Here is a 24,132-nt window from a genome sequence, read left to right on the forward strand (position 1 = left end):
TTACATGGTTGAGAAATGTGTGATTCTCACAGCAGCCTGTTGAAGGATTTCCAAACAGAGGGAAACCATCTGAAGGCTTCCGAGGCTGTTTTCCTGCGGTCAAGAAATTACTCACTTCGGAATGATGACGGAACAATTGCTAATGGCATCTCAGGCACGACCAAAACTGAACAGCACTTGTCGAAACCCCACAGTAAAAGTTTGGAAGTAAATCCAAAATTGAATTTCCCGTTCCATGGCTCACGAACATGGCTCAAAATGCCCTTGCGATGAACATATAATCGATTACCCTCGCTACTCAACAGGAGTGAGTATGCCTGATAAAAATGCAGTAATATCGTTCTGGGAGCACGGCGCTCGCAGAGATTTTGCTGCACATTTCTAATAGAGGGTACATCCCCAGGCTTAAAGTGTTGCGTATTTGCAAAAGTGCCACTTTTACAAATATTTTGCGGGAATGAAGTCATGCGGTCAGCACCATACTAATATGTGGGCCTCATGCAATACACCAACTCAACACTCCTACGTCACGCCACGGTGGTGGCGCGCCGGACGCACTTCCGGTCTGGGGCGGTGGGCAGAAGTCCCCGTGCCAGACATGCATTCCTGTGTTCCTTTGGAAGAAACGAGACAAAACACCTGCCTTCTCGTCAAAATGCTGCGACGGGGGCTTTACAAAGAGAGTCTGGGAAGGTTTGAAGATCAGTTTTCATGTGTTTTTGCACCCTCCGTTCGTCCGAGAACGTCGATAGCAGCCGTGAAAAGGGCAAACCTGACGCTGTCGAACTATACGATTGCGTGTGCGGGCCACAATTTGTAGTCGCCAGATGTATTTGCTTTGTTCCAACATGACCGAGAGAAAACCCCCAAGTTGTCCGGACCACCCACGGATTCAGTGCGTCTTCAAATTCACACGGCCGCCTGATCGTTCGAACTTTCGTCTGCTCTTTCAAAGTTGTCTGCTTTTTGTCGTCTGCTCGTTCAAACAAAAGCGGCCCGTAGACCAAACTTTGACCCGGTGATTGCAATAAGAAGTAATTGCAGGCCTCAAAAGACTTAACTAGGCTCGGTGTAAGCAGTAGATACAAGATGTTGATCATTGGTACCGGTGGCCATCAACGACTTGTCATGCTTTGTCTGCTCCCGCTTCCGATTTTCAGTATCGACGTCGATCATCGCCGCTACCTTCTACACTTTTGCAGCACGAGGGTCGTCGCGACCGAAAATAGCTAGAAGAGTCTCATCATGGTTTTGTACGTCCATTCTGCGGCGGTCATGCAAATACATCGCCGCACGTCAAATTATTTATGCAAAGTTTAGCGGCGTAACGAGCCTTGATGATTTCGCTCAGGCGATTAAAGTGGTAAGACATTGCGATGAGGACGTAGAATCGACAACTCCAACGCGAAAAAGAGTATGCAGACTCACACAGACGCCGACAACGTGACATTCGAATGGTTTGTTGACGCGGGACGCGGTGCTTCTTGCCCGTACTCCATTGCGCGTGCGTTCCAACTGTCGTCTGCTCTTTCAAACTTGGCTGCTTTTTGTCGTCAGTTCGTTCAAACGACAGTGGCTCGTAAACCAAACGTTGACCCGGTAATTGCGATAAGAACTAAGTGCAGGCCTCAAAACACTTTTGAAGGTTGGTTGGGGTAAGTCGGCTAAGTGTAAACAGATACAAGAAGTTGTTGATCATTGTTACCAGTGGCCATCACCTACTTGTAATGCCCGATTCTACTTGAGGTTTTCAGTATCGATGTCCACCATCTCAGCTACGGTACACGCTTTTGCAGTCCGAGCGACGTCGCGACTGAAAATAGCGAGCAGAATCTCGCCATGGGAGTCAGGCTTTAGCGCCCATTCTGCGGCGTCCACGTGAAATGAATCGCCGCAAGTCACATTATTCACGCAAAGTTTTGCCTCGATAGTTTTGCTGAAGCCGCTCAAGTAGTCAGACATTGTTAGGAGGACGTAGAATCAACAATTCCAACGCGAAAAAGAGCACGGGGACTCCCACCGACGCCGACAACAACGCAATTCAATGGTTTGTTTATGGGCGACGGCGGGCTTCTTGCCCACCATCCACGGCGCATGCGCGGCGCCGGTGACGTCCGCTAGGGGCGCTCCGGTTTGTTTGTAAACATGAGTTGGTGTATAATCGATGTAAGAGATTTATTTGTGACCAACTTTTCCTAATTATATTCTATTCACAAAAATTACAAACACTCAAGAAATGTCATTACAGCACATACAGATATTTCAATCCTTTCTATAGATGTACGGTTGCATATATCTTATCGATGCTGTTCACCCTTTCAGGGAGGCTAAAAAAGAGTGTCAATATTTGCAAATTCTAGCAATATGTACTTCTCCATCATTATCTCGAAAGGCCTGAGTGAACTTTGGATACTTTGAAGCTTATTCAGGGAAGTTAATAACGAAAATGTTAAAAACAACTTCACAAACTGCATAAATATTAATTGTCAGTGAAACAGAAAGGGATATATCTGAACAACCAAAGGCTTGCACAATTCCCAAGGACTCTGCTCAAAGGTCCCTTGATGCCGTGCCTAGCAGTCTCCTACAAGTAGCGAGAGCCACCCCCCACATGACAAAGTACATTCTGAAGGAAGAAAATGGCATCTTCCCAGTTTATTCCACTGCTATAGACCATTCCATTTACCGCTCTCTGGGCGGCACCATATTGTTCGACAGCAGCGCCCTCTCCATACATCCAAGAAGTTCAGCGGGTTCGGCGGGGTAAAACGAGAGAGAGGGCACGCGCCCGACTCTGCTAGCAGACGACGAACCGGGAGGTTGCCATTCTCCATCTTTGGGCTGTACCGGTGGGCTGTACGGAACATCAAACTCTCGCTCGTGGCTGCCGTTGTGAAGTGGTTTGCGTTCTTAGTAAAGTTATGGCTACTCCAATATCAGCCTATAGCTCTCTGTTGTTCTATTTTGGCAAATCATCAACTAGCATATCTTTTTTCCTTTACTTAAATAGCATTTGAGTCAGCCAGCAGCACCACCCTCAACTACTGCATGTATTGCAGCAGGAGAGCACGTTTTTATTTATTATTGCAGACTCCCACTCATGGTTGCTAAAGGCCTACACCAGTACGAAGTTTGTATAGTAAAAAAGGTACAGTAACCGGATTAACTTTTCGCCGGAGAGACCGGCCAATCTGACACAATTTTCCTGTTTTTTATTGTTTTTTTTTTTTTTTTTTTTATTTGCACGCAGGTAACGGCGTAATTGGACCCTGTTAGTCTTCTTTATTTAGAATGGTATTACACAATAACTGGGATACCAAAATCTGCGCATCTGCGCTTGAAATTTCCAAAATGACGCGATTTTAAACAGAGTTTATACGCCAGCCGGATGCTAGGTACAGCCCACTCGGCGGAGCAGACGACAAACGGGTGAGAGAGGGAGGGCATTTTTTTTCTCTCTCTTACTCTCTCTGCTATGACCCTAATGGAACGGTCTATACTCTGTCGTGTTCCTGCAAAATCCTCCGCTGTCCATCAGACAGTGCCGCAAAAAATGTCCCTACTTGTAAGAAGCGCAGGACTGAGGAAATTTAGCTCCGTTCTGTGAACAAAACGACTTTCGTTGCTCGGTACAAAAAAAACACAAGCCTCACATGGTGGGAAGCATAAACCTGACACAACCCACCCGGTTCTGAAGAAGCCGCTCAAGGTGCTCCGCCACGAAACTGCTGCGCAGACAGGCAGCGACGCAATCAGACTTCCTGAAACGAAATGTGCACTTACGGTACTTGCACGACAACCAGCTGAATCCTCCAGACTTCTAATGTACACCTTGCTTTTGCCCTTTTGTTTTAACTGGCAAACTGAATATTCAGCCTATACTTGAATCGATCGGAATTGGGCAGATCGCCGTTGCTCGGATAAATGTGTGGAGACTGCAGAATACGTCTTTTGGTTGGTGCAGAAAAGCGTATCCATAAAGAGGTCATCAGTATCATTCACACATGCCTAATTTGACTGTGACAACAAGATGATCCTTTATTGCATGTGTAACATGTATCACAAATGAAAATCTCACAACCAAGACACGAGAAAAAAATTTGAAATAGGAAGCTTACCCAGAAACGTCCATCTCCTCATTGTCCACATAAAGAGATGTACGGAGTGTCACCAACACAATGCCAGTGTATGTCTTGGAGGGAACCTACAAAGCAATCCAGCATACCTTCAGACCGCTAATCAAAATTAAGCAAGCAGATAACGGCAATACTGTATACGTAAAAATAAAAAATAAAGACGGTGAAGAAAAATTGGCTCTATGTTTAGTCATTCTGACAAACGCGTTTAAATGTGGTGTTCTTAGTTTGGGTCGTGCCTAGGGCAGGGTTTTGTATGGAAAAAGATTATGTCACATCACTGCCTCTTTGTAACGCTATTTGCACTTCCCTTCAGCAGCACCCAGATAACAAAGCCTTTTCATTGAATTTTTCGCGTCACCGAAGTGAGGAAGCATTTTCCTGCCCTTTCCACTACTTGTTCTGCACACTTTTTGTAGGCAACCTGTTTCTGCTCCTCTTTCTTGCCCTTTTTACCCCTCTCCACTCCGCACGCTTTCTCACACCACCTGCTTCTGCACCTCCCGTTCCTGCAATCTGGAATCTGGGTCCATAGCTCAATCAACAGCACACTTGGCTTCCATGCCGGTGACCGGGATTCGATTCCTGGTACTAGTTGCCATTTTTTTCAAGATACCGTATTTACCCGAAAATAGGTCGACCACGAAAATAGGTCGACCCCTATTTATCGAGCCCACCGAGAATAAAAAAAAATAATTCAAATATAGGTCGACCTTTCTTTTTTTTTTTTTTTTTTTAAGGAACAGGGGAAAGTTAGGGCAAAAGAAACAAACCTTTATTTACAGCACTCTCAGCTAAATCACAGGGCGATGTCAAAAAAGCTTAGTCAGCTTGGTAGACATCCTCGAAAATTGGCAACAAAACCTCACTGACACCGTTGTAAAATGAATGACGACAAGAAGAAACGAAAGAAGGTGGAGACGGGCGAGCGACGAAAGATCAAACACAAAGACACGAGCAACGCTTCCAACCCCATGAGCAACACGCGACCCACCGAAAAAAAAAAAAAACTAAAGTACCTCCGTTTTTTTTGTTTTGTTTTTGTTTGCGCGTTTGCGAGGGAGAGAGGAATGGAGCGCATAGGAGGGCAAAGTGCAAAGTGCATGGCGCATCGCGTTCCTCAAGGTTCCTCTCCCTCCCCTTCCCCCTTACCCAGCGAGGGGAACGCTACAGGCGTGATGGCGAAACTCGACGCCCGAGGAATGTGCGCGAGAGCCGTAGCCGGCGGACACGGGCTGTCGGCTGCTGCTGTTCGGTTGTTTTTGTGCATCAAAAGCTTTTTGAAACAAGAAGCCGCGTGGCTCTACCGGGACGCCGGCTAGGTGATTGATAGCTCCATACCCTCGGTAGGGTTTCAAATTTTGGTCGCGAATTAGGTCGAAATTCTTTGGTCACGATTATAGGTCGACCCTTAATTTTTGACTACATTTCCGAAAAAAAAAGGTCGACCTATATTCGAATAAATACGGTAGTTTAGCAGTTACAGACTGACCGCTCTACAGATTTGGTGCTTACGCGGCTCCAGAGGTTGATTGGCCCTATAAAGCTACCACTTCAGAAGCGATGTCACAAACGTTTACATATACAGTGAGAGGTCTATCCAAAATAATTCCAGCCAGGGCCATACGACTAAAAAAACAATTTGGTATGTCTGTATTTAAGACATACGCATGTATGCACACCTTATATACGGTAGAAAAGAGATAAACATCTCTAGACGTTTTCACACTTCACATTAGCTACACAGTCTCGAATCAGGGCAACCGCACTGAACAAGAAAAAGTGCAGCTGCCACTTAAGGACGGTTTACACACTTGCAATTCAGTGTGATTGGCTGCGTTGCAAGTGCTTGCGATTGGTGATGAGAAAATAGACTAGCACACTGGCACCATCTATTAGACTCAAATGTGTGAACTAGCTTTTAGGAAAAAAAATTTGCAATGCAATTAGTGAATATCACTGCAGCCATAGGAGAGAGAGAGATCAAAGGTACCCACAATGTTTGGATCGCTCCAGTCGAGCAAGGACCGCAAGCTGTTCTGTAACTCTGCCAGAACAATCTCCAAAGGATGAGAGTTCCAGCTCTTGGAGAGGCTTCCAAACCACCTTGCCGTCGCAGCCAACAGTCCATCTTGATGCCGCATGCTGCACATGGCCTATGCAACGAAAGTTTCGTCGGGACGTAAGTTCTTCATAAAGAAACTACAAACGTGAGCTCGAGGAGTAGGCATGTTTAAAATCAACTGTCCCCTTTCAGTAAAGCCCTTTCTTCTACGTTACTTTCAATGTTGTAACGACACAATTAATTGCAGCAGCACTCCAACAAATTGTCAACTTGCGGGACTGCTCGTGAAAATGCGGCATTCCTAAAAGACAAAGGCCTGCATCCTGAAACTAATCGAGGGGATTGGTGGCCATTCCCCTCGAATGTGCACTTTCGTAGGCTGACCGTCATGATGTAATTTCAAATGCCAACCCCCCACCCATGTTGGACGTGACGAACCAACACTTTCTAACAAGGAGCGTGGTCGTCAGCCTCTACTGGTCTTGTTCATAACAAATGTGGATTCTCACGTGCCCTATTGAAAGAAACTGGCAACGTTGTGCCAGGGACCAAACACTCTTCACCCACCTTAGAAAGAGCCAAGAGAATCTCCTCCGTGACGTAGGGAGAGACGCCAGGAAACTCTGGCATGGCTCCTACCAGGGAGGACAGTGCTTCCAGCAGGGACGGCCTGTCAAAATCCAGCTTAATATGATTCAATCCGAACTCAAATCTGTGCGCCCATTCTGGCATTGACAAACCAAGCATAAAATGCATCAATAAAATATGCAGAATGTTTGTTGCAACTGTCACACAACAACTGTCTATCTAACTCACAAAAAAAAAAAGAAAAAAAAATGTCCAAGAAGAAAATATACTGTAAACGACTTATTTTTCGCAGGCTCAGTATTTCGCGATTTAGGACAAAGCTGAAGTTTTGGAACCATTCGCGGGTTTTAATTTTCACGACGCGGTGGGATCTCAATGTAGATTTCAATGTGTTTACATTTTACTGGAACTGTTCGGGGGACCCATTTTTCGTCAATTGTAGGCGATTCGCGAAACTAGATCCTCGCGAAAATTAAGTCATTTACAGTATTTGAACGCCTTGCCTAGAAATATTGATGCAAGGTTCCTCACTCCCAGACTTTTAGGCTCTTAAGTTCCATGCCCCAAAGCAAATCTCTCAAACTCCCCCAATTTTGTTACAGCCTGGTTTCATTAGTCGTGCCCGTTTAATACCACAAATGGTTTCAGACAACGGTGCACCCTTGCTCTGAACGCAAGCAGTGATTTTGTACATTTGAGGTGCGGTTAGTAAATAACGTGAAATATTGATCGAGTGCCCACCCACAGGTCGGAGACATTAGCCATGAGAAGATGGGGATGGGCACGTGTCAGGTCTGAGAGGAGAAAAGTGGAAGGGTGAAGTAAACCCTGTTTGATCCGACAGAGCTGTGTAGGAGTATAGGGGTCCAAAATCCTCGATTTTAAAGAACCCCCACTGCTCTCACCGAGCCCCGCTTTGCGCCTGCGCTCTAGTGCCCAGCTTCACCGCTTCGCATGCGTGCGCGTAAAGCTTTACCGCCTCGCACCGGTGAGCTCCAAGAAGCAACTGACACGGAGGATCATCCCGGTCAGCCCGGTCGGCTCACAAGTTTGCCGGGATGCGGGCTCGATACATCCCTCGATTATACTTTGAAAGTGAGGAGTGGGCTCTTGTTTCGATGTGAGTGCGTGCTCGGTATTTACAGTGCGAGAGCGTAGCAATGTGCAGCCAGCGCGCAAAAAGCGATTGCGCACTCTCCGTCCAAAACAGGGATGGCCAGGTTGACCAGGTTTAAGAGCCGCAAACAAAACCATGAAACTTCCAAGAGCCGCAGGGGGGGGAGAGAGATTTCGTACAGGGCAATAAACGAAACTCAAACTACTTTCAATCTATCTGAGTCAAAACAGTCCAAGTGTACGTAAGCTAGCAGTAGCACACGTGTACGTAAGGTAGCAGTAGTTGCGGTTTGGTTTGAACTTGTCAGTTGAAACCAAACCGCAACCTGTCTTTCGATTTAAAACCCATTCCGTTTCTCTTTTAGGGAAAGTGCTCGTGCGACCGGGAGGGAGGCGGGGGGGGTGGGGTAGGGGGAGGGTGGTAGGGGAGGGAGTCGAGAGCCGCACTTCATTACGCAAAGAGCAGCTTGGCCACCCCTGGTTTAAAATAATGCTCACAAAAAACGAAACGAACTCGTCACGTACGACATCGAGGCTTCGTCCCAAGAGGCACGCTGAAGCAGTTGGGCAAGACACAGGATGACTTGAGCCTCAGTGTTGTTTGTGAGAGGCCAGTACTGCTCCAGCAAGGCTTGCAGGGTTTTCAGGGACTCCTGCAGATGGCGCAAGAGTGTTGCAACGCTTCACCGCATCACTCGCGAGTTGTTCCAAAAATTGACCAACTCGCGTCTTATTGTTAGGTGCGTGCGATTGTTAAAAAATTAATCGAGAAGAGCTCAGCATTTTATTTGCAATGTACTTTTAGAGTGATACAGTGAAACCCGTTTAGAACGAACTTACAAACAGCTAATTATTGTCGATATCAAACTCACGTAAAATTTAAATAAAATAGCATGTAAAAAGTACTTTTTTATAACAACTTTTTTTTTTCTTTATTTGTTTTGTTGATTTGTTTTCGCAAGGGTATATTGGAACTTTTTTCCCCCGGGAAGGCTTCCAAAAACCCGCAAAAAGTCGTCTTCTAGCCTGTCCCTTCTTCCGCCCCCACCAACAAAAGAAAGTAGGAAAGAAAGAAAATTCTAAAAGCTTAAGTTGCAAACAAAATTGAGAGAAGAGAAGCAATTCAGAATTAAAAAAAAAGCTAAAAAAACAAAAAAACTCTGCATGCATGCAAAAAAACAAAAAAACTTTCTAGCGCCTTGTTACAAGGCAAAAGCGATGAGATGAGAAAGAAAGATAAGCTCTCGCCTTACAACAAACGCATCGCAGAAATTCGTTGTAAATGGTCCTTGCTATATCAAACTACTAGCTATATTGAACTGATCGTAGAGTTTCCTGCTGCTCGTTAAAAACGGGTTTAACTGTAGCTTTAAGGAGCTCATGTCGTAGAAAAGCCAGCGTCGGCGTTGGTGGGACGGGGAATTCCTGATTGGTCGATAGGATCGTAACGTCACAGCCACATGATTTCGAGCGGGAATCTTAAACAACACCCACAACACTCACGTAAAGCGTGACATTACGCGTGGAATGAAAGTGATTGAAACATGACATGTAATGTGAATTAAAGGTCGCCGCATGTCTAAATGATTTCACTTTATCAGGTGATTAATTTGCCTTAAAGAAAAAATACAAAAAATATTAGGCAGAGGCCGGATTCTAGGAAAGAGTGTGTGCCCACACTCTTTCCCCACAACCCTTCAGACCCACAACCCTTCAGATCCACAACCTCTCAGATCCACAACCCTTCAGATGTGAGCCAGACACGCTACCGACTAGGCCATGCAGACACGCTTTCACGGCTCGGGAAGGAGCTGGGGTTTTTATGTTTAGCTATCGCATTCCACTCTTAAAGGTAAAGCTTAAGCATCCCCCTGTAATTTTTAAAGTGATAGCCTTAAGGTGCTCGTATCGCAGAAAAGCCGGCGCCGGTGGCGTGGAACGGGAAATTCCCGATTGGTAGATAGGGTCATGACATCACACCCACATGACCTTGCACGGGAATTTTTAAAAAACCCACAACGCTCATGTGAAGTCACGCGTGAAATGAAAGTGATTGAAACTTGACATGTAATGCAAATTAAAGATCATCGCATGTCTCAAATAATTTCATTTTACAAAGTAATTCATTTGCCTTAAACAAAACAACAAAAAAATCCCTAAAGAATTTTAGGCTGAGGTTGGATGCAAACCCATGACCCTTTGGTTGCAAGCCAGACACGCTTGCAGGGCTTGAGAACAAGCGGGGGTCTACATGTTTAGCTATCGCATTACACTCTTAAAGGCAAAGTTCAGGTGTCCTCCTGTCATTTTTATCACTGGGGTTGAATGAGTATTCAAAATTTTTAATATTCATACTTCTGATATTCAATTTGTATGTTTGGTTAAAGAGTCACCCATTCTTAGCTTAAATTGAACACCAGGTTCTACTTGATCAGCTTCTGAATGGTTACACACCCCTAGCAATTACACATAAGAGTGTGTTAGTGGACTCAATAATGAATATTCCAATAAATGGCTCAGAATTGCTGTCTAGCAATTAACCAGTTTCCACCAGTAAGCTTCTGCGCGTGTGTGCACCCCCTCTTCTGACCTTGCTTCCTGCCGTCGCCATTTTTGAAGGGCAAAGTTCCAGTCGACCAACATATTCAGCACCTATCTTTGCACATATTTCGTCTTTTTCGGCCATTCCGTGCACTCTTAAGCTGTGGCTAGAAGCTCCGCCTTCAGTGCAAACACTCTGCCCTTGTTAACACAAGTGTGAACGCGCAAGCACGTGTAACCAAAGCACTGCAGAAGCCAGTGAGCTCACGCTGAAGGCGGAGCTTCCAGTCTCAGCTTAAGGGTGAACGGAGTATAGTAGTATGTGTCATAAAAGACGACGAAGATTAATACAACAGCACAATGCCAATGTCTTCTGACAGGCGGAGGCAAGTTGGGCTGCCCTTCATTTGTAGTTCGAAGGCAACTCCGCAGACGGTGCTCGTTACTGGAAAAGGGTCCATTCTTGACCAATTTGCACCGGCTCGCACGTCGAGCTTCACTGCGTTGTGTCGGCATGCTAGGAGCAGTGGCTGACACGGGGGCACATCTGGGTTAGGTCGGTATGCTCAAAAATCTTGCTTTTTAAAGCTTGGACCTCTATCCGGATAAATATGGCAGCACCCCACAGCCACGAGAATCCACGTAAAATAAATTGCATTTAAACACTTGCCTCCGGACTAATTATTAGGCCCAAAGTTGGTGTGTTACATTTTTCCCGAGATGTCGGTTTACGGCAGTCCCTCGAAAAACGGATTGATAAAGTTCTACTTTATACGAGGGCACGAGAAAAAAAAAAATCGGCTTTTTTGAGCCACAAATTTAGCCACAGCTGTCGGACTGTGTGGGCCCAAAGAAATAACTTGCTCCGGCCCCTTGACACGCACCGCAATCCAACCGGGTTACTCGACACAAGCAGGTTTTGATTCGCAGAACTGACCTCCGTTAACGTCGCGTCACCCAGTTGCATTTGGCGGCAGGTCCAGCGGGTGAGACGATCTCGCCCGAACCGGCGTCCACTTCCGAACGTCGCCAGATCACTGGCCAGCCGACCCATCAGTTTGCTGTTTGGACAATGATTGACAGCCAGGCATTAGCAATCAACAGCTGCACACAGTGCAGGTTGTGAGACTTTCTGGTTTCCGAAAAACACCGTTTTCTGGAAGTTGCTTTGCTTTTCGCTCTAAGCGAGGACAGTCCTCATTGACACCCTGTTCTTAGGTGTTCGTTGGGCATACACTCTTTCCTGGAATCAAGCAACAGGAACAAAAAAAATAAATCGGGCCCTTGTTTGGCAATTTAGGCCCGTAGATGCCACATGAAACCTGAACCACCAGAAACGAAGCCCGACTCTGGCACTTGTTGGCGACACGGGCCCCAAGACGCTAGGTGACAGCCAAACTGCCAGCAGTGAAGCCCTCTTTTGCATTTGTTAGGCGAACTAGGGCCAAGATAACCAGACTCTGGCAAACGAAGGTCAAGTCTGGCTCTATGGCTTTTTAAGACCCCAAAATTCACAGAAAAAAAAGCACAACATTTTGGCCCACATGCCTAGGAAAGAACTATGCTCACACGAGCGACAGACGAAAGGCGTATCCTCCGTCCACAAACGCGATCCGGAGAACCGCCCGCTCAGTTTCTTGCGCCTCTTCCTGCATTCCCGCCGGTTCTGCATCTGCCCGCACTTCCGAAGAGACTGGAGGACCGGGAGCGCTCGAAAGCGTCACTCCAAACTGGCTCGTGACGGCAGCATTGCCAGTGTCGCTCGCACAGAACTGGCAAACATCTGTGGATGGGGAATTAACAATCACTGCTCTGACTGGTTTACCGTAATAGCCAGGATAAGCTAGACACAACCCATAAAGACAGGAACAGAACGCGGCATATCATAAACACTGACATCAGTGGTCTCGAGAAAAAGAATCAAGAGAACAATAGATATGCAGAGAATGAAAGCAGATGATAGGTTAGGCGTGATTATTTGCCGTGATGAGTTGAAGTTGTTTTGAGTACTTGTTGACTGCATTTATTTTTGTATGATGCATAATGCCGCTGTTTCTCTGCAAAACGAGCTAGAAAAAAAAAACTAGCAGGGGTGGAACTCATGAAATGTACTTGGGAGCAGCCACGGGAGCAGCTGAAACAGCTGTTTTGGAGCATGTTGGGAGCAGCTAAAACTACATTCTGGAGCAGGCTAGGAGGGGTTCAGATCAGCAGTCATTGCCCTCCAGCTTGTGTCTTAGACAAGCGTGGGGCAATTTCAATTGTGCTTAGAGCACAGACGAACATGGGTGGTTAGGAACCTAGGTAATTGGGATAACAGTTTAACAGATGCAAAAACTTGAAACTTTGCTGGCCTTAATAAGAACCAAAAGGCAAGTACCATGTTTCTGAAGATAGTGTCCTTGATAATTTCTGAGTGGGTTTCAGCTGCTCCAAATGCAAACCAGCACTGCTTATCGTACAACCCACACGTGCTCGACACAGTAATTATATGTGCGAACCACATGACGTGCGTAAGCAACGGACGAGCAGTTGCGCAGAGGAACAGAGCAACAAATTTAAGAGTTCATACTATTGCGCAACTCAATATCGAAGCAGCAGACTACGATTAACGGAGTTATCGCATTCGAAGCGATAAGCAGGAGCAAGGTAAAAGTACGCCGAGCAGATATACCATTCGCAAGAGCTGCTAGTGCCGGCAAGGTTTCAGACCGAACCGCGGTTCAGCTCTATCAAATTACAATTTATCTTGCGGGAATGCGGTTCCAACTTCTAACGATGAGGTACTAAAAGGAATCTTTTGCTCATTTGTTTTCAATTTGTTGACGTCCGAATCCCGGGCCGCAGAGCCTCAGGCAATCTGACTCTGACGCTTAAAGAGATGCTGAACCGAAAATCGAATTTCAGAAAACAATGCAGAATCGATAGGCGGGACGCTAGAAATCCCATAACGTCACTCATAAAGCGGTATCTCTAACGGTTCATCGTTTTTTTGTAAAAAAAGAGCGCGGTCGCACAAGGCCGAAAATATGCGTGACCTCGCGATTCTCATTTCCTCTTCTTTTCGCTTTGACTCCGCGAGGGCGCGGAGAGGAAAGGGAGCAAAGCCATTTCTCCTCATTCTCAACTCTTCTGCGATAAGATGACGTCAATATTTTCCCTCATTCGCTCCTTTATTTTCCAGAAACCTGGCCATCCGCTCAATATATGGCTATATGAGTGACGTTTCATGGTTTATGGCGCCCTGTTGAACACTTGTGCAAGCTTTTTTTGCGAAATCAGAATTTCGGTTCAGCATCCCTTTAACGACTCGACCTCACCTCAGCTGACTTGCTTAACCGCTCATGGTCGAAGAATAACAATCCAGTCGCAGGTGGTGTAGCGCTTGGAATCCGACCCCCAAGTTTCTTCGCGCGCTCCCAACTCGGGATACACAGGGAGAATAAACAGAACAAAGGATTGCAAGGTCGACCAACCTAAACGCGCTCATTGTTGCCAATCGAGTCGATAGAAACCGAAACCAAGATAAAATATATTTTTTTTTTTTGCGCACGTTTAGCAATTTGGTGCATAATGGCACATGGTATTGGCTGTGGCACAGTTTCCGCAATATGGCACAGGATGGCGCAGACAAATGCGTCTGGCGCAAAATAGCGCAACCGTTCCACTCCTGGCTAGGTGCAGACCTTAAAGCTGGTGTTTTCCTGCTTTCTGGCGTATATTAATGCGTCGGCCAGCGATATGGGCCCTTTTAGGACATGACCACCTAGACCCTTTCCGCATTGCTTTAACCCACTTTTTCACACTAAAGATAAAAATTATTCAATGCCATTCACCCGTATCAATTAGGACCCTACGTACCACCCCCATAACGAAGTGTTGTAGAGCTACAAAACGACAGCAAAAGCTTATCCACCCTAGCTGAAGCTTCAATAATTGAGCTTGTACCAAAAATTTTCAAGGCCACAGCGAAAAAGCGGCCAATGCCAAAGTGGCACCGAAGCAAAAGTGTGCGTGCTCTCACCAACAAAAAGCTCCAGGAGGCTGTCCAAGAACTGTCGTAGGAGAACAACCTTGTGGCGCTTGTAGAGGCGCAGCAACGACTCCAGCACCTGGCAAAACTGCCCACACAGGGGAGCCAATCCAGGGATGCTGAGTAGTGCCAACAGTCGGCCCACGAGGCTCTCACTGAAACCTGAAATGCACCAAGCCCTCCACTGTTGAAAGTAAGTGACATCTTCAAAAACCATGTACCCTAACTCACTGCACAAATCGTTTCAACCCACTTAATGTGATTTCCAGGGCTGCGCCATCTTTCCATGCTATTTCAAAAAGAGAAAAATCAGGCTGGTCTGTTTCTGGGGTATTATGATAAGATACCAGAAAGTGAACACTCGCAGAGTTTCTTTACCCTAATTAGAGCTTTCTTAAAATGCAGTTACAACCAACTTGTAGCATTCATTCACACAGCAAGCTGTTATAATAAGAATTACAATACACCAGAACTGTAAAAGTTACTCTTAAAAGTAATTAAAAGTTGCTTTTGCTAAAATAGAACTAGGTTACAAGTACAATTACATATTTTTTAGAGGTATTTCGCAACAGTTACTTACAAAAGCCAATAAACAGTTTAGTTTCCAACACGGAAAAGATATAGGCCCAGTTAGGTCTCGATTTAGCACTTCACTCATGGCAGTAACAACACCAAGTGTTGATGTCGACACTGGCATCAATGTGGACTGGTGAATTTCTCAACATAACCTATATCCTGAAGACTAACAGTAATTGAGCTAAATCATAGGTTACCCCAAAAATTCAACTAACTTAACAGTTGAAAAATTTCTTGGGAACTCGGGAAAGTATCGAGTCAATGAAATTGTAACTAGTTGCAACAGATAAAATATGCTTAATTATTTACTACACCTCCGCTTTAGATAGGGACAAAACACACAAATTTTAAGTAAGGCTTACCAAATATAAAAGCTAACCTGTGCAAAAAAAAAAAAATTATTTTGCAACACACGGGTTTGCTGTGCGGTATGCAGACTGCACTGCAGTGGGTATCTGACAACTCTTGGTAGTTCCAGGTCTTCCTGTCACTACCAAAACGCGACAACCTCTGAAGTGACGTCCTCGCGTTTCAGTGGCGACCGAGCAACCTATCAACTGAGAAGGCAATCTATCTCGACCAGGTGAAATCAAAACAGCAGAAAAGCCTTTCGGTTACCCCGCCTCCGACGCAAGCTTTCAATTAACCATCGACAACATTCTGCAGTCTCGTGGACTCCGAGCATGCACGTACAGCCAAAGCATGTAGGCAGGGAAAGAGCATGCAATGGCGGTCGGGCATTTCTGTCGGCAAATAAAGCGGCGAATGATACTGAATAATGCATTCGATGTATCCCATACGTAACGCATCCTGTTTTCCAGCGTCCTGTCCGTCTGCTTCCTGAGGCAGAAAAAGGAACGGCAGTGCTTGGACACAGTGCTGGACGCACTCCAGCAGGCGCTCCAGCACCGAGGCGCTCTGTGCTGCATCTGCAAGAGCTGCCGAAGGAACAAAGGCAATCAACTTAAAATGCCCTCAAGTTACTCCTTTTTTGCAACAGAACAATCTCCCACCAAAGAATTGTTAATTTAAGCATCCTACAAGCTCCCACTCAAGAATTGTTAATCTATCTGTTCCACAAGATAAAACTGCACCCTGGACAAACGTCATACCAGCGAGCAGTCCCTACTGCACTTCGTGCAGTGAACACCCAAGGCTAGCAATCGAACTGAACTGGTTAAACTGCCCGTGTACAACGCAGACTCCAGATGCTATCTTAAGGCAGACTAGCTTCTCCAGCCTCTCAGAACTACTAATTCATAACAATTACTTAATTTGATCAGCATGGTGATTCACTTACATATTTTTTTTATTATTTCCTCTTCAGAGACCGTATGCGGCGGTGAAACTGCTTCGCGATATATTTAATGTGGCTTTGAAATGACGCAGATGATGGTACTGCTTTGTTAAAGCTTATAAACAAGAATGCATACATGTACACGTGGTGGGACAAACAGTGAGGGGACTGCTTGAGCAGAACGAGGCCGTACTGCGTGCCAATAAGTGTCGTACAGCATTCCACTCAGCGACGTGTCATCTAGAACACCCGACTGGACACATCTCGTTTCGGTGCATTCATAAGGTAGACGGGAAATGCCGAAGGTCAGCGTGGTTAGCATACCTAACCAGCAAAGAGTTTGAACTCTAGCATTGCCAAAGATTTTGTCTTTCGGAGGCTTTGTAACACTTAGGCATTCCGTTCTATCAGTATGGCTCATTCTCCTGGGCAACAGAGAAAAGCTCACCGGAGAAAAGCTCACCCCGAAACCGGCAGATGCGGAGAGAAGCTCACCGGCCCTTGAGCGAATGCAAAAAAAGCTCATAGAATTTTTTTTTTTGCTTAGCGGATAATTGTTTGCTAAAATAATTGTCCCGTTTTGTAATATTGTTGAAGTTTATTGGGCATATTTATAAATTCCTCAGAAATTAGCGATCACCCTTCTGCCAATTAATAATGCCGCAAGTATAAAATCAGAGCATGGGACACCCGTAGAAAAGACAATTTTTTGACAGCTTGACAGTGCGCCAGTGGTAGCTGTGTCAGATAAAGAGGTTTGTTTTTTGCAAGCTAATATGACTAGCGGTGTGTGAACCGTTTCAGCTCTGAAGACTATGTGGTGCCTGATAGATGAGTAGGTGTTTGTTGGCTTGTTTTTTTCTTTGCTTTTTTTCACTGATAAAACTTTAGTTACAAGAACAGCTTTGTCTTGTCGTGTTTGTTGTCTTCACTCCCTCTTCGTCGTTCGAGCTGTATCATCATGTATAACGTTTACCAACTCACCCAATTCACTACCTTGCAGAAGAGTAGTTCTCATATAAACCGACACGCTGTTTACAAACAAGCCTGTGTTTGCCCACACCAGGTGTGGGCACTGCACGTGCACAGAAACCTAATTCGCGTGAAGTGAAGCGTCAGCGCATGTGCAGCGCCATCGACAGCGCCACCGCAGCTGTGCGACGTCAGAGCCGTGTGTTGGTCTATAGGTCACGAGTAACAGCGGTGACAGTGTGCAGCTGTGAAGGTCATAGGTGGTTCGCCGTAGAAGGGTACTATGATACAAAGGCAACGTGTGGAAACACCAGCACGAACGGCTAGAAAACGTGCTTGCCTGTGGAAGAAAGAAACCTCGATATACTACTAATCATTCTATCCTGTTTTCAAAGGTCAACAAAAGCTTCAAAGAGAATTTCAGGCACCACGTTGTGCATGCACTTTCAGATTTTCAGCATTTACCGTTTTGCTTTTCAAGTTTTAGGCTGGCATTAACTTTTTCCTGTTTTTCAAGTTAATAATTTTTTAACTTAGGCTTTCGTTGCCTAGAGAGTAAACCAGAGAAAACTCTCGCCCGCAAATAAGATTTTGAGAGAAATATACCCAATAAGCTTAACAAATATTACAAAAAAGGTTCTTTTTTACAAAATTGATTAATTTTAATGATAGTAAATTGAAGTATGTTACACATGATCCAACAGCCTCCATATGAAAAGAAGAAAAAAAAATCGGTGAGCTTTTCTCCGCATCTGCTCAATGGCCTATGAGCTTTCCTGCGTATCTGCTGGTTTTGCGGTGAGCTTTTCTCCAATGAGCTTTTTCTTTGGGATTCCATTTACCCACATATTTTCAATGATTTCCTCTTTAGGGTTCACGAACAATGATGAAAAAGCCAAATGATATATGAAAGTAGAGCTATACACATCACGTGTCAAATATCACAGGAGCTGGTCGTTCCGGACAGAAGAACAATGCCCTCACTTTGCACCTGCTCATTTTAATGCGAAAGCATTAATTGTCCCATGGAGCGAATTGGCGTTTTCAGCTTTCGAAGCTACACCAAACGGCACCTAAGTAATAATAATAATAATTTTTATTTGCACAGATTGTGATACCCACTCGGCAGTGTGCAAGGCTAGGCAGAAAAGTTGAGACCCTTACGCAGGTGCGCCTGCTAGCCCGCCGCCAAGTGGGGAGCGGGATACGGGAGAGGAGAATAAATACAAACACTCAAAATAGAAAGATACACATACAAAAACGGCTAACAACCCTGTGCCATTCTAAGGCAAAGTGCACGCACGCATGCACGTACACACACACTGGCTCTTGCACGACGTAGTTCCAAGGAATGCCACCAGAGAAGCCCTCTCCATGGCGGCGCAGCAGCCTGGCCGCCGGTAAGAGGGAGCGGCTGGCCGCTGAGCCAGCAGAGCCCGCACAGGCAGGCTCCGGAGTGGCTACGTGGCTACTTTACAAGAGCGTGCGCTCGGCCGTTGGCCGCAACCCCGGCATTAGTGAAACGTGGCACTAGTACACTGCAGACGACCTAAGGGAGCGGAAGAACAACATTGATGCTTTCACATTCACAACTCATAAGAAGTGCTTAGGTGTCCTCAGAATTTTTCGTTTCGAAGCCACCAAGTGATGCCCCCAGAATGGAATGAAAACCAAGACGATCCAGACGGCAGAGGTTTATCCAGAAGTTTCAACTTGGGAGGAGGGGGGGGGGGGGGGGGGGGGGGCGTAGAGGGGGTGAGGGGAGGGGGGATGTAGCCCTGTATGTGCTTTGCGCAGAAAATTCTGGAGGGATGTCGGGCTCACCCTGAAGGGGAGGTTGGGGGGGAGGGGGGGGGTTGGAGGGGGATGTATAAATCACTGCCAGGCGGCCTTACAGACATCCTCTGTGACATCGGGACTTTTTGATGAGGACTATTGGGGCTTACCCGTTTCCGAATCCTTCAGCAGAGAGGTGAGGATGTTGTCAAGCAAGTGTCTGTAGCGAAGCGTCAGTTCTTCGTGAGGCACTGCGGCCGGGTTGGAAGTTCCATCGATCTGGCTGAGGGCTGTCAGCGCCGTCAGGGAAGCTGCGTGCCTCAGTGCCATCTTTTTGCCTACTGTCTCCGACAATCTTGAAAGAAAGGCAAGACGTTTACCCAGTTATTCACCTAGCAATGTGTAGTTCTCCACACAAAGACATTACTTTCCTAACAAGCCAGTCCCAGGCACCACCGATCAAGGACGTTTTCTAATATTATCTTACCAAATGACGTATTCGCCAGATCTCTCTAGCAAGCTGTTTGACACGCAGGTTGTAACATCTTATGTTTGATTTCGGAACTGCCAGCGGCTGTTACGCATTCATCGCAGTGAAGTTGGTGTAGTCATATCATGATATCATGACCGTACGCCGACTGATGACGTGAAATTTACCGCGCTTTGTCGGCGTTTGAAAACCATAGGAAACAGGGCGCACATGTCCCGACACTTCCCGCCAATCGATCACTTCGCCGTCACTTTCGTTTGCACGTTTGGCGGTTTCTAGCTGTTTTGGCGCTCACATATCAAGGCAGACAAAGCACAACTGACACAACGACCACGACCACGAGACCACGACATGAAGAACAAATACCGGTCATATAAAAATATAAAACACAAAAAAGACCGAGGTCTTGTAACCTTGTGACCCAAGGAGGTTAGTTTGAAATGTTTTATTACGTAAGAAGAAAATGAGTAGTCTAAAACCACAAATCATCATCTTTTTGTGGGCATATCAAAGTTAAGTTTGATTCCTTTATATTATAAGCGACTAGATAGTCGCTTAAAATTAGCGGACGATAGCAACAACGCAACAACCCTGATCATCCATGTGCTTCGTCGAAGATGGCCGCCAAAATACTAGTGCCGAAACGGGTCGGCGCCGTTACAAAGTTCCTGGGCGCTCAGTACCACACCAAGAGAATCAACGCGGACCTAGAAGCTGAGTACGAGTACACAGATGTGCCCCAATACCCCCCGATCCACGACACAACTTACGAAGGCACCAAACTGCGGAGACGCCGTCAGTGGTACGACCACATCCGAAATCTTCCGACCGTTGACCAGAAACTCAACGAGATCGCCTTCGTCGCCAAGCCGGAGGTGGAGCAGGAATACCGGGACATGGTCGAAAAGGGGAGGCAATTCTTCACGTACATCGCGACACCAAACTCCACGTACTACAACAGCCTGCCCGCTTTCCAGTACGCTACAAGGACGCACTTGATCGACGGGCTGCCAGAGCGCTTCGCAAAACTGGACGTTGACGACGCTTACGCTCGAATTAAGCCGTACCTTGTCGAAGCTATAACTTCCGAATTGGAAATAGACAGGACATCTTGGCTGCCCGAGCACAAGGACGGCGAGGCCATCAGACAGAACTGCATCATCACCCAGGTTCTTTCCGTCCTGTTCAAGGGACTCGGCAATGAAGTTCCCCACCTCGAAACCTCACAGGTAAATGATTCTTTTCTGCGTAAACATTCCATTGACTCCCGTCGAAATGATCGTGCCGCTGTTATTATAGCAACAACAATGATTGGTGTTTTGGTACAACTTCGTGCGATGACAATAAACAACATAAAACTGACGCAGGATTTGCAGCCTTGTCAGTTTTGCGCCGTCATGTTCTGGGCACCTAGGTTGGACTCTTACATGTAGCTTTAAAAGATCACGGAAGCGAACTGGCCACTTCGATTGCTATCATCACCTAAGTGTGCATCATCTGTACAGTGTCCCAATTTTTTAATAATATCAAGCAAGCGTCGACCGCAGGGGCGGCCAGCCCCGTGCCGCGGAGTCTTGCGGCGATACGGGAGAGATTAAGCGCGTGCGCACAAAGCCAGCCAAAGTCTGGTGGGAGCATCGTCTGCTAGGCTATTCCGTTGACTGCGCACAGCCCCTTCTCCGTAGCAAAGGAGGGCAGGGCGCTTGCAATGTCAAAGTGCATCGCCGATACGCCCCTCTTGAAGGGCGTTCACAATCCTATTGACGGTAGTCTGTGTAACCCCGACTGTTATAGCTGTATCCCTTTGCATCTTGCCGCCCATCGACATTCTCACAACACGTGCCCGTGTTTCTATGGGCACTTGACGAGGAGTGTGACTGCCCGGCTACGTAGGCTAGATGACGACAGCAACAACACATTTGATAATACAAAATACCAAAAACCCTGTCTATACTCCGTTTTACTTTGTGTTCTACTGCAGCCGACGCTACAAGCCATCTTGGCCAGTCCATCGCTCAAAGTGTGTCACGTGGGCTTCCAGTTGGGTACAAGTGCACGTGGCAGGGTGAAAGCACTGGATTCGTTTTGATGGCTCCTAGAATTGGCTACACAGTGTATAGTTTAATGCATCGTTGCATTCAGTTTGTCACTTCACCGTATTTTTCCTTTTTGTTGGTGCTCACAAGGTAAACGCAAACATAAAAGAAGAAAAAAAAAAAAAAGAAACTAAATTAAACTTGAGATGACATGCAGTTTATGCCATGCCTGAGCTGTATTAGGCAAGCAAGTGCTGTTCAGATCTTTGCTTAAAGGCAGCTAGCTCTGCCAGCAGATAATGAACAGGGGCTGAGTGCAAGCAACGGAATAGCCTAGAAGACGACGCTCGCAAAGGAAAGAGCTTTCTGCGCACGCGCCTAATCACTCCCGTGTCGTCACATCCCGGCGGTCGACGCTCGCTTGATATTATTAAAAACTTGGGCCACTGTACATGCGATTGGCGCCCTTTTGATGGCTGGTGAAGGAAGAATTTGAAGACAGAAACCGATGCAGAGCCTGAGCATCCAATTTCCGTATGTCTACCGTTGATGAATAGGTATCAGATTTTATCCGCCATGAGCATACAATTTGGACTGATATTTCAGCCACTAGATGGCCCTCCAGGTATTTCAATGGAGGGAAAATTGACGAATGAAGTAGACACAGTCACTTTTACATTCTTGATATCGACCCGTCTCTACGCTGACCTGTGCGCAAAATAAACCACTAGTGCATGCCACTCTTTAGCACAGATGTGGCTCCGTCAAGCTGGTCGGCATTAAGGTTGGACATAACCGACTTTAATATGTCCCTGGAAGATATCCTCTTGTCTGCAACCTTTCCATACAAAAGTAAAGGCAACTCATAAAATTTGATTGAGCATGTTACTCTACGTCTACCGAAGCGCTAACCGTCACACGCAACACTCGGAACTTTGTAAGCAGACGACAACCCGAGGCATGGTCATATTTTGCGCCTTCATCTCCACTCCTAATGAAGATCACTCTACTTTTATTTTAGTTTTACGAGCCTCGGGTTTCGTCGTTAAGGTTTGTTTTTTGTTCTCTCGTGTCCCGGGGCTCAATGTAGCGCCACCTGGTGAAATGTCCGTCCCCCAGGTTGAAGCGGACGAGCGCCACGAGCTGTTTTGCGGCGTCGATCTGGTTGCAGGTGGACCTGTCGCCACGCTGCGACTCCTTCTGGTGGCACGGCCGTTACTACCCGGACATGAGGGGGCGGAACAAGGGCAAGGAGTTTGTGACGATACCATTCCAGTACCAAGGCAAGCCCGATGCACAGATCAGGGTGGTGGAACCGCTGCCTCCCGTGAGTCACACAATTTGTTTGAACCTTGAGGGCACGGAGATATGCTTGCCAATCACTCTGAATATTATTCGAGCAATTTCTTTTGAAGATGTGGAAGTTGTAGAGGCTGGCTCACAGATTGCGGTCCTAGTGTACTCAAACTCAAGTGTGTTGTGCTCACTTGCAATCACTTACGTAGGTAGCCCTGGAGCACCACTCATGACATCCGGCTGGTGTAATAATGAGTATTGCTTTGAGGGCAAGTGCAGTCGTGGCTCGACTGTAGATGCTGGCCGGTGGTAGTGAGAAGAGCCTTTACTTTGCATTTCTTCCCAAATGCCTTCACTGTGCTTGTTCGCGTGAATGTTACGTGCTCCCGTCAGGTGCATTAATACAAGTCATGAAGTAGTGTTCGTGAGTTGTAGCTTATTTTTGCCAGGTAAGTTCCAAATTTACGGAGTGACCGTTCGCCCCGCCATGCTCACTTCATAGCTGCAATGAGTAGTTCATTAAAAGGTTATTACTACTTTGAACAAATTTCATTCATAAAATGTGAGTGTGGCGAATGCGTCTTCGTAGCATACATGGCGTGTCACTTCGTCCATGCACTAATTGGTGCAATGTTTGTTGCGTCATGTGGAGTGGTGAAGTCATGCAAACTTTGACCACCAGCGGTCAAAGTGTTGTGGATTATTAGCCATACATTTTTTTTTAGTTAAGTGGTGGTTTGTTGCAGGTTGTTGACATGGACGACCCGTTGGTGCAATCGAGAGAAGTGACCGACTTTCCTTTCCATCCTTGCAATTTCGGATGGGTACACAAGAACAAAATCCTGACCAGTCTGCCTGGTAAGTGCAGAATTGTTGCAATTAGCTGATCAGTCACAGGTGTGTTCTTGCCCGATGCGTAAAACGCGGCATTGTGCAATCACCCATGCACTACACGAACATCCAGAGGGTTTCATCATGGGGCTCATTTGCTGAGTCATCCTGCTTGTAGGTACCTGGCCCCTGCATGGATGCAGTTTCCCACTGGTCAGCTTTCATCAGCGAGCCAGCCTCATCAACGACAAAAGTCCGTTCAAGACTGCAGAAGAGGTTAACGATGCGGTGAATGCGTCGGCCATCATAGCAGGCTTCGGTTGGCTCAACGGCGTTGCCAGCCAACTCGGTAAGTTTTGGTATCCGGCTATTTTTGGTA

The 24,132-nt window shown here is 46.3% G+C and overlaps 2 protein-coding genes across 2 annotated transcripts in view; one reads left to right on the top strand and one right to left on the bottom strand.

The window, feature by feature from the left end:
* On the bottom strand, nt 1-19,545 carry LOC120844251. Its single transcript, XM_040215924.1, has 12 exons — nt 19,528-19,545; nt 19,271-19,455; nt 15,856-15,993; nt 14,471-14,641; nt 12,016-12,229; nt 11,384-11,507; nt 8,431-8,558; nt 6,769-6,871; nt 6,134-6,292; nt 4,119-4,204; nt 3,686-3,761; nt 1-93 (listed from the first exon to the last, which is right to left on the bottom strand). Exons 2-12 carry the CDS (start codon nt 19,428-19,430, stop codon nt 1-3), a joined length of 1,452 nt encoding a protein of 483 aa, XP_040071858.1. The 5' UTR covers nt 19,431-19,455; nt 19,528-19,545.
* LOC8031714 (28S ribosomal protein S30, mitochondrial) overlaps nt 19,402-24,132 on the top strand; it is a 13,521-nt gene continuing 8,790 nt past the window's right edge. Inside the window, exons 1-4 of the mRNA XM_002406893.4 lie at nt 19,402-20,819; nt 22,798-22,953; nt 23,669-23,780; nt 23,932-24,102. Of these exons, the coding sequence (XP_002406937.3) occupies nt 20,208-20,819; nt 22,798-22,953; nt 23,669-23,780; nt 23,932-24,102 (1,051 nt within the window). The 5' untranslated portion in view covers nt 19,402-20,207. The remainder of the gene's footprint in view (nt 20,820-22,797; nt 22,954-23,668; nt 23,781-23,931; nt 24,103-24,132) is intronic.

This window comes from Ixodes scapularis, unplaced genomic scaffold (assembly GCF_016920785.2).
Source record: "Ixodes scapularis isolate PalLabHiFi unplaced genomic scaffold, ASM1692078v2 PGA_scaffold11__112_contigs__length_91849675, whole genome shotgun sequence".
NCBI lineage: Eukaryota > Metazoa > Arthropoda > Arachnida > Ixodida > Ixodidae > Ixodes > Ixodes scapularis.

Bases quoted from the DNA above. Each gene is read 5' to 3' on its own strand.
- LOC120844251 (XM_040215924.1), bottom strand. From the start codon at position 19,430: ATGGCACTGAGGCACGCAGCTTCCCTGACGGCGCTGACAGCCCTCAGC. The intron at 11,508-12,015 runs GTGAGCATAGTT...TTGTCCAAACAG, and splicing joins GCCTTTCGTCTGTCGCTCGT to CAAACTGATGGGTCGGCTGG. The intron at 94-3,685 runs GTGGGTTGTGTC...TCTTGACCGCAG, and splicing joins AGCGGCTTCTTCAGAACCGG to GAAAACAGCCTCGGAAGCCT.